Here is an 11,479-nt window from a genome sequence, read left to right on the forward strand (position 1 = left end):
TGCTCTTCCATTCCGGCGCACCCATGAAGATACGCCACTAATGATGAAATGAAAAGCAACAAGAAACTTATTTAATAAACACATCTTGTGTATAACTTAGTACGGAAACAAAGATTGAGTGCGACAAACATAATATATGGTTAATGGCCTATCATTTCCTCCATATAACCAGTGTGATACCAAAAGTAAACGAATACTACGTATTACCAAAAGTAAACACAACAATACCAGAGCATGCTATTCTATACTCTTTTGAGGACACCAAGTAGCGATCTATGAACTGTTTTGACCTCGAAAATATTCAGTGATGGAAAATTTTTCGGTCACATACCCCGTCAGCCAATCAGATCTCACAATTATTGGGCTCTGCCCACGTTACGTTTCACTGTTATGAGAGAATAAGGTTGGCGCGTAGCGGTCATTATCATCGTAGGTCATTTTGTAAATAAAACGCCGAGGACACTACTAAAACGCGTCAGTTAATGCTAGGTTTCTGAGTGATAGGATCTCATTGTGAAATATATAGGTCTATACACTATTTACCCCAATTTCCGTTAATAAAAACGTCTCTTTTTTGAATTTGGAGTTTGGATTTTTAACTCACAGAGGTAAGTTCGTGCTTATTGTTTATCGACAAACGTGTGTGCCTCGCTTGTGGAGTTGGCTGTATGTAGTAGTAGTAGTTGCAGTATCAGGTTGCCGGTGCATATTATTATTGTATTCTCTGAATAGATAGATCGTAATGTACTATTATTATTTGTTCTTACTTTTTTTAAAATTAATAATATAACTATTTGCTGACCTTATGTTGTAGTTGACTTAATATATTGCCAATATTTGTGTTGTTTTTTGTGGTTTTCGCGACAAACATCCTCATCCAGGCCTGGATGCAGGCTACCAACGTACCGAACAGTGCCCTGCCTCCCTGCCTATACTAGTACTAACCACAGCATAAAGCAAGTCAGATGGGATGAGTTTCTGTAGGGCTGATTCAGAAGCAATAATTTGTCTGACTATAACGCTAAATATATTCACTTTTACGCGTTATTACTAGATGTTTTTATTCAAAATAGGAACATAGCTTATCAATAATAAATGTTTTGTTTTCATCACACAATAATATAAACACCCCCATTTCTTACCCTACTACTAGCTACAATGGCCCGGTACAATATTTATATTACTTTTTAACTCATAACCGGATGTGTTTGTTCAAGTTATAAGTAGGGCTAAAGCATATCAACAGTATGTTTTCTTAGTATTATTTGATATTTATATTGCTGCTACATACATGGACATAAAAACACATTATTTTTTTTTTATTTCCTGCTCAGACAGGCAATGTTTCATGAGCATCTTTAAAGTATAGACCTTCTGGCAATCTATAAATATCTGTTAATATTTATCACCTTGAAAGCAATATTCTAGTAATAGTTAAATGAAACTAGACTTGTGGACTGGATCATTGGGGCCCAGGCAATGTGTGGTACCCATCCAAAATAGTTTGGGTTGGCCTGTAACCTGGATAGGGGTATCATATGAGAACCAGAGGCCTTACTGTATGGGGTCCAGTTTGTGAGAATCGTATTGAATGGGTACAGGTAAAAATTACTGGTGGAATCCAGGAAGGTTGGGGAAAACTGGATCATTTTGGCAATTTTAAGCTGTTCTGAGATGTTTTAATTAACCTTTTGGTGTGAATGATGGTCAAGAAGGATCATAAGCCCCCTAATACCAACTGGTTCCATCCATAAGATACAGGTCCTTCAGAATTATCTTAAATGGAATCTTCGGAAAATTTGCTTAGTCCTTAGCCTGTCTCTTATACACATCTAGATGTGTATAAGAGACAGCCAAGTAATTAGTTTAAACCTCCCCCCCCCCCCCTCTGTAAGCAAAATACTGGATCCTGGCTTACAAAATGCATGCTAACCTACTATGCATAGATTGGCAGATCGGACCAACTAGGCTTAGCCCAACTAGCCTCCAATTAAATAAAATTAAACCACTGTTTTTGGTTCGACTTCGTAATTTTTTATGTATGGAAGTGCGTTCTTCAAGCCTATCAGTTCATCAAACCATGGAAGAAAGACTACGTATCCAACTTAATATTGTTGGAATATAGTAATATATTGCCTGTGCTATGTCTTTGTTTTGTTTTTTCTCTCTATAAGAATAAGATAAAATTACCAGGCCATTTTTCAGGAGGGAGAATCATTGACTTTTGTAGAATTTAAAGGTCGTTAAAAAGTTCATTTCCAGCCATCTGGGAATCAAAATTTTCCCTGGGAGGACCCCTGACACCCCCCCTCCGCCTCTCTCAATTTGGTTTTTTTTGTTAATATTTTGAACCCCCCACTTTTAAATCCTGGATCCTGCATATCGATTAGAAGAGACATAATGAAAGTAGAATTTTGACACCTAAAAATACAGTTTCACATACCAGTGTTGAAGCACATTAAATTAAATTCAGACTTGAAGTGTATCCATATGCGTATAGTACCAGCTTGTGCATACAAGAGAAAACATGCGTGGGTCATACATTATTTTTGTTAAAACAATGTTAAAATCACATCGTGGAATGAGGTTATCAGGTAGTGAACTTTGCACTTGAATTTAAGTTAATGAAGGCGGATGCAAATTTATCAACAATCCAGAAGTTAAGTATGTGATAACAACTGTATTCTTATGTGGTAGAAATGAAGGCACTGAATACTATAATACATGCAATTAATCATTACAGTATATAGATTTTGCATTCCCAGTTAGGAGTGTTGCCTTAAGATATTTCCAATGGCATCTATGTTTAGAATTCAATAGGAGTGCCAAGATTGGGGCCAAGATGGGATATATTAATGGTATGTTCTTGAATGACTGCCTCTATAGCATAGCGCTTTAATATGTAAACATAATCCTATGCTGCTTTGTGCCAAATGTTGTCTCTTGCACATACTGTGCAATATATGACGTGTCAGATTGAAGCAGTCTTATCATAGTTTAGATAATTCGTTCATATACTGTAAATCTTGGATTGTATGATATGTTGATACATAATGGTGGTAGGCCTAGTATAATTATTCAGGGCCAGGAATAAAGAATTTACTTTTTGAGGTTTTTTTGTAAGTCATATTTTCAGCAAGATCTTGGTTGAAATTATTTTTTTTACGTTTCTCTATTTCCTCCAGATTTATGCAGTATATGACTTCAAATTGTTAAGGTTTCTCCGCTCAATTTTTTTGTGATTTGCACAAATATGGATGTAGCATGACATCAACATGCTTATATATGGACTAATCACATATATTTGTAACATAAAACTTAATAAGTGTGGATAGAATGTATTAGGTACCTCCATGTATTTACATTTGTTCACACAGTTTGTCTTTCCATATCATTATGCACAACTAAACATAAAAAATTGATTATTAAGTGGGTCTACCAAAGTCGACACCTATGTATTCCAAGGTTCTCCCTGATCAATATACTGAGCATAAGTTTTAAGGTAAAAGTAGGCAGCGTAATTGCAGTTATATATGAAATTGTTTGTGTACTTATTGATTTTCAAATAGACTGTAATCATTAGCCAATAGTGTCATTGTAGTAGATTGCCCATTAATAATAATAATTAAATATCCTATTTAATTTAAAGCATACAGTAGTATCAAATAATGATTAATCTGAATTTGTCCATTCATAGTTTGTCTCCACTTAATTGATAATAATTATGCGAAGTAACGTTTGTAAAGCTAAAAAAGCCATGATTCAAAAAGTATTACTTCTCGCAACATCTTAAATAATAATAATTTGAAGTTTTGTAACAAACAGAAAGAAATTCATTGTGCTATATACCCAAACTACTTAATACCAGCAGGGCTTGGTTAACTACTTACTGCTAGGTAGTAGTAGTAATAGTCCGGTCACTAAATTCATTATTTCCTACTTTATATTCTTGTGAACACAAAAAGAGTCAACTACATCCTGCAATATAACATTGTGTTTCCTTATCCGGTAGTTATCTTTTTTTGGCAATGGAATAGCTGTCTAGGATGTCTTCCTTTTTCAAAAGTCTATGGGGTGTCATGTGAGCAATGTAGATGATATAGTAATAGAAGCAGTTACAGTTTTTATTGAGAATATGCCACTGATCTGTATGTACATAGAGTACTGAAAAATGTTGTCCTTTATAGCCTTTCACTTTAATTGCAGCTGATAATACAGCATGTTCAATAAATAATAACCCACATTTAAGTGAACCTAGCCTAGATATAAAAAGTACAAAAGGTGCTAGTATTTGGAACTAAACAAAATTGGTGGGTATAGCAATTTCATTTAAGTGAATTGTGATTGGGTGTGGTTTTGATGAAAAACGTTTAAAATCATTCACACATTAAATAGGCTTATTGTTCTTGTACATTCTTTGAATACTTCGGTTTATAAGGGTATATATACAGTAATAGTCCCTGTAATATATTAAAAAACTATATTTGTACCTGTATTTCTTTTTCTGGATTTTTGCGGTTTATTTAAATTAATCAGATTGCATTCAGTGATTCTGTCCTTACTCTATTAGTCTCTTTTTAAAGTACTTCATGACCAAGGGCATGTAGAAGTGGAACAGTTTAAAAGACTTGGCAACCATATTAGATAAGGTCTATTATATGACGTTACCAGCATTTAAGAAGTGGATAAATCAGACATTAACATGTGTCTTACGATTTATTCCTAAAAGATCGTCATTTTCAACATTGAAATTACATTAATTATATTTTATATTTTATGTTGTCAATCTAAATACAGGTATTTTTCATTATCAGGAATACTACTTGGACATACAGTACGGAATATGACTAAGTTAGCAAGAAAGACAATATTAATTATTTTAATATTTACCAGTCTTATTCTTCTGGTGCAAAGCACAGGTGAGTTTATAGTATAAGTTTATATTGTGCATATGTATTTCTTATATTGAAATCCATATATTTTGTATCATAACCAGGCATGTCTAGTTTGGTAAAGAAGGAATTGTACGTAACTTCTGTTGTCAGGGGTACAGTTTTGACCACTGTAAAGTACAGTAAAACATTTTAATATTTACTGTACATTATGGTTGCAGAATTCTACTTGTACTTATTTTATAGAGTACATGCCCGCAACATTAAAACATAACATAAGATATAAATGACCCGTTAAGCATAATACTTTTGGAATGCAAATTTTTGTTGCTCAAGCAAGCTTTAGAAAGAATAGCTAAGATCGAGGTTAAAGCATTTTTTTAGATTGTATGTTTCCAGAGCCTGGAACATGAATCAAAGCATCCCTTCTGGCTTTCAAATGTCAATGAGTTGTGAAAGACCATTATAATATACTCTTGGCATTAATTCAAATGTCCAAAATCAAAGTAGTTATAGTAAAAAAAACTTCAAATTCTGGAAAACCATATGTTATATATATGTTTAAATGCTTAATTATATTTAAGGCTTTTCTTCATTTTTATTACTAATACTAAATGCATTCACTAAAGCTGGAGGAAGTATACGGTGCAACTTCTAACAGACCTGGAATGAGACGGCAGCACATTCTTTATCAACAAATTCCTCCTCTGCTTTGTGCGAGTGCTAGTACGCACTCACTTAGTAAAAAATCTGATCAAGCGTTGTTGTGTGAGCGCAGATCACAGCACTCCCCCTTCCCCCTCTCAGCACGCTTGCTTCTTTGTTCATACCCATGTCCTAATTTCTGGGACCACCACCGTTCATAAAGAAAATCCGATAGTGTAGGGCTATATGTGATTTTAGTATTGATTTTTTTTTCATCTTGTGATTTGCTAGCTTAATTTAGGATGAGAATGAAATTGATAAGATCTAACATGACCCAGAAAGAAAACCTATCCAAAATTCTTGACCTCGTTGCCTATTTTTAATGGTCATTAAAGTCTATATGTATTGGTTCATCTACTTGACCAAGTTTCATTGCAATATCCATGTCAGTTCACTTGTTTTTAAATTGATAAAATTGTTCTTTTCATCAAGGTAAACATAATATAATTCTTTTTCCGCTGCCTTAAAGATTGAATAAGATGTTACTTAATAATAATAATAGTAATATTTATTTGGCAAAAAGCATACAGGAGAAAAACATCATGCATTGCCCGGATAGGGAATGGGCGAAAGCCCGAACAATATTTGCTCCCTATCCTTCATATAAAATGAAATACACAAAAACAACCAAAACTAATCAGAAACATTAAATGAAATAAAATGCTTAATTAAATTATTCTTAAAACAGGAAACAGTAACAAAGTTTTGAAGTAGAATAAACAATTATATCACAGATCGGCAAGAGCCAATCAGAACAGCGTGATAAATAATTCTCTACCATAAATTAAATTCTTGTTTATATGACTATTCAACATAACAGTTTGCTCAAGAAGTTAGAGATAAACAGTAATGTCTGTGGTAAGTTAATAAAAAAAATGTGGAAGCAACAATGCATTAAAAAAAAACATGTGCATCCATATTGTAATTTGTATTAAGTAATTCTTTACTTTAGCAAGAAATTGGTTAATGCCATTAGCTTAAAATCCACAAGAGTTTCTGAATGTTTTGGAAAAAAATAATTTCCTAATTAAGTATTATATGCAGTGATGTTTTAAAATATTTCCTGTAATAGTTACCCATACTATCATTGTTAATTATTAATAATGAGTAGCCTTGTACTGAATACAGTATTCACGTTATAGCATCACGTTTTGTTAAGTGGTTAAGTGGTTTGTCACATCTCGAAACAGGGTTTAATCTCGATCAAATTCAATCATTGTAGTTTAAAACTTGAAGATAATGTTAATGAATGTTTTTTTATCTTTTGTGTTCAAGTAAACAATTATGATAAAGTTGGCTAAAGCCTTTTGAGGTCAGTTCAGCAAGTCTGGTTATTTCTCCGTATTGCTGTTAATATCGCACAAGATCTCACAGCGTGTGTGTAGGTAGTCAGCATCAGACCCATAACCAGGATCCAATGAGGGATTTTCTTATCAAAGCCAGATGTCCCAATGAGGAAATCAAAAATAGACAGTGAGATCATATCAAGGGGAAGAGCTCTTATGGAGTTCAGGGGAAGGGTCCTAACTGTTGTACAGTCTAACAGTGAATTTCATAAAATGGTTTTTGATGCAAAAAAAAAAAGGCAGGTTGCGTGAGAATTAACATAGCTGAACTAAAATTACCACTTGTATAGGCTTCACTGTGATCAATTAAATAAATTGCAGAAGACATTTTATTATTTTATCTGCTACTTTTTATTAGCTGGTAGAATGTTGTGTTTTGTAAGCATGATTACCATTTAAATTACAGTCACAGTCATGTGCATTTTATGGGCAAATATATCCTGGTGGGATACTGCACCACATGTTTCCATTCCATGCTTGTGGCTTGGCTCAGTATCTGATGAATCCCTAATAATTCCTTCTCTAAAGGCCATAACTTTTGAACGGCACATTAGATTATAATAATTTAATCTGGAAAATGGACAGTGCAATGAATTCTGTAGCTGTAATATTTACAAAATTCAAATTGATAAATTTGAATTTTCTTATTGGGAGACCTACTACCAGTTAAAACATATATACCATTATCCTTTTTCACAAATCGGTAGACGTCTTGAAGCGATGACAAACATTGCGAATCAGCGGTGCGTAACCAACAGAAATAAGATAAGCTTTTGGGCTGATTTTCTGACATCATTTTATTTAAAAATCATAACTCCATAACAGGGCGTCGTATCCAAAACAATTTTCCAGCAAAATGTTCTTAAAAGACTAGTCTTCACTACTATATGATTGAAAAAAAATTGAAAAAAGTTTGACCTGAAATCAAGATGGAAAAAGAAAAGCCTATCTAAGTAGTGTATTAAAATAGGCCTACAATATGCATTAACAGTGCAGTAGCATAGTACTTTTGTGTTGTACTGTTCCCGGTTCTCTTATTATAAAGTACAAGTTATGTTTTATAAAGAAGTAGTATAGTAAATCATGTTTTTTGAACATAGGAAACTCTGAAATGGTAACTAAAACAATGCTAGTCAAGAGTATTAATAGTACTACTGCACTAGTTTTATGCAAAATACTGCATACAGTACATAGAGGACCAAAAGTATTTTAAATTTAAAACTATATTTTAGAGATTAGTTTCTAGTATTGAAAATTATAGCAAATTAGTATGACCATGCAGAATTATTTTAATATTTTTAAATATTATATTTCTTCTATTGCCAACAGAAACCTGTGGTGCAATTTATTCTGGATCGCCATCAAAGACCGACTTCGGTGATTTTACTATAGCTTCCAGTTATTTCCTGTCACATCATGGGACCATCAAGCAAGATTTAAATTGTACATACAGACTGAATAACTTGGATAAGCAAGGGGCAATACTACTTTATTTTGACTATTTTTATTTGAATGACAATGGGATGCTTAGACAAGGAGATACATTAAAGGTAAGTTAATTTTGTTTTAAAGTTGCATTGTTTTTGCCTTGGAACAGCTGTATTGCGATGCTGATTAGGCGGTGAAATCAAGGAGCTTTCTTAATTGTATCTTAGCCTAGCTTGTTGCTCTTGGGTGGATCAATTTTGTCTAGCCGTACATTGTCAGACAATTTCTGAATCAAATTAGTTATTAAACAGCGACTACAATATTAAAAGTATTACTGTTATAAAATTATGTACAGTAGCATGCAATTTTAAAAATATGCTACTGTATGTCTGGCACATTCAAAGTAGCTTAGATTTCTAATTAATAACATTTAAACATTATAGTGCTGTTGGTGTAGTATAAGTCAATGAACATCTTTATGCACTATTATTATATCAATGTTAATTCATTAATGAAAATGTTGATTAAATGAATAATAGCTCTGAAAAGCCAGACAAGCCGTCTATAATTCATTTTGAATAAATTTACATACTTTATGAAAGCTCTTAAAAGAATTGAATTTGTATTTATTTAATCGCAGCTCAAAATTTGAAACTATATAGATGATCATAATATATATATTTATAGATATTTCAAATAGTACATTTTCCTTTTGAAATTACTATAAAGTACATTCCCTCAAATTTAATGTCATATGCTCAAATCATACTAAATGTTGATTAGTTATGCCTGCACATGTAACCAATCTACAGATGAGAAAGTTCATCAAATGAAAATGCTCTACAAAAGCACCGACAGCATTAATATGGACATGGCAAATGTTGATGGAAGATGTCCTTTTATTGAGGCATGTTTCGGTCTTAGATCAGTAATTTGGACGCAAATAATCAGAAACATTTTCTCAGAATAATTTAAATACTATCTTCTCTCTGGTGCAATACATGCGCATTGTGCATTATCAAATACAACTTGTAACTTCCATTGGGTGGACAATGTCCCTTGATTGAGGCACAATTCTGTGTTAGATCGGTAATTGGGCACAAATACCATTTTCTAAAAAAATAGTTTACCATCTACCTATCTGGTGCGATACATGTGTATTGTGCATGATCAAATGACAATGACATAAGTTGCGCAACTGTGACTTTCATTGGTAACTTTGAACAACCTCATTCTCAAAGTTATTGCGATTATTTGACTGACTTTCATAATGTTTTTATCACTATTTGATCAGGAGGCCTTATTTTAATATTAAAAGCTTCTCAATTTTCTGATTTTTGCGCCACATTTTTTAAACTATCTTAAAAACAAACTCTCCAAAAATATACTGGAGAACATTCACATTAGCACTGCAGTACATATCCATTGTTGGCCAAGGCTTCATCTACACTGTATTTCCGACTGTCTGTAGAAAAAGGGGTTAAAAAAAAGAAACGAACGTACTGAGAAGTATTTGGCCTTGTATCATACAATTATATTTAATGCAATTGTACTGTTTGAGATTGTGAACAAACTTACAATTTATAGGAAATTTTTTTTCTACCCAGATATCCAACGACCCTGATACATACTATTCGTACAAAACACCTCAGCCTCGTGTCTATGATTCGTCAACGTTAAACTTAACCTTGACGTTGCACCACTCAACACGTGACTCGCATATTGGCTTCAAAGCTTGCTACAAGTTTCTGTCGAAGGATCAGCGACTGGCCTGGGAGAAAGCTGACAAATGTAAGAACCAATTTCATATGTTCTTGAGTTGTGATTCATTCATCCTCATATATAAACACGAGGTGCTTACTCACCCGATAGGAAGTTTATTTATAGAATGTACATTGTTGTAGCTGATGCTGTTGGCAAACATGGTTTGATAAAGGACAGAGAATGATTGCTCATTATCGAGAACACCTTGTTAAGTTTTTCACTTACTAGAATCTTTCAAAAATAGAATATTAATGATCACTAAGTAAATATGTTGCGAAAGGCTGTATTCATACATACATTTTAAAACTTATTAATTACTTGCATAAACTGAAAGTTTGATAGTTTTCTGCAACATTCAGACAGGTTAACCTAGGTTGTTCAGCAACGTTTGTCTAGTCAAAGGGTAGATAAGTTTAAAATATTTATTTAATTTTATTTATTTATTTAAGCTTTCTTTAACCAGAGGGTATCCATTCAGTGACTAGCACTGCTTTCCAAGGAAGCCCTGGTACATAGAGTAAATATAACAAAAAATGTTTACAAACTGAAATTCAAAAGTAACTAAAAGTAAATCAAAAACAATGATAAGATAGCCTAAAACTGAAATGAAAGCAGACAAATGAAAATTACCAAACCAAAATTAAACAAAAAGAAAGCTACAATACAGTACTACTGAATACAGATAAAGGCCCCTTTTTTAAACATATTAATAGAAAGAAAATCAAAATTGTTACGAATGTAAGATTGTTCCAAAGATGAGCAGCTCTGGTACGAAATGTAATCTCACCACAATTTCAATTTGCATGTGGAACAACTAGAGTGTTTGATATTTGATTCCTATTAGGGTAAGAATGAACAGAGTGGGTATGGGTGAAGGTGAATTTAGAAGATAGATTTTCAGGGGTATTACCATTTAAACATATTTAAAGTAAAATGTGGTATGTCCATTGATCATTTAGTTTAAGCCAATGAAGAGTAATCATCATATCATTCATTAAAGTTCTAATATCGGCTGAAAAAATATCTGCCTGATAAGTTCAAAATATTTGCCTGTTACATTCTTACGTGGTCATCTTTATGTCCTTTAAATATCATAGGGCATGTTCTTACTGAACAAACACAAAATAATAAATTTTTTAAATCGGTTTTTTTAATGAGTGCTAGACAGCCTGCCCTCATTGCAACTGCATTTTTTGATTTTACGAACATCGGTATCATGATGGAAATTACGTCATTTTGTTTATACAACACCTTTTTCAAACTGTATGCAGTAGTAGTAGGATACGATGTGCGTCTTGAAGGCAAATGTTTCGGCTGTGCTTATCGGCACAACGAACGAGTGAC

The 11,479-nt window shown here is 33.0% G+C and overlaps 1 protein-coding gene across 2 annotated transcripts in view; it reads left to right on the forward strand.

Annotated features, from left to right (window-relative positions):
• The first annotated feature begins 385 nt into the window (after positions 1-385).
• The window catches only part of LOC117108536, a 26,403-nt gene continuing 15,309 nt past the window's right edge, over positions 386-11,479 (forward strand). For both annotated transcript variants that reach the window (XM_033250577.1, XM_033250578.1), the window contains exons 1-4: positions 386-608; positions 4,815-4,919; positions 8,273-8,493; positions 9,979-10,162. In XM_033250577.1, coding sequence (XP_033106468.1) covers positions 4,844-4,919; positions 8,273-8,493; positions 9,979-10,162 — 481 coding nt within the window. In that variant the 5' untranslated portion in view covers positions 386-608; positions 4,815-4,843. The remainder of the gene's footprint in view (positions 609-4,814; positions 4,920-8,272; positions 8,494-9,978; positions 10,163-11,479) is intronic.

Source organism: Anneissia japonica, unplaced genomic scaffold (genome assembly GCF_011630105.1).
Source record: "Anneissia japonica isolate Jap-2015-1 unplaced genomic scaffold, ASM1163010v1 scaffold287727_len1644234_cov201, whole genome shotgun sequence".
Taxonomy (NCBI): Eukaryota; Metazoa; Echinodermata; class Crinoidea; order Comatulida; family Comatulidae; genus Anneissia; species Anneissia japonica.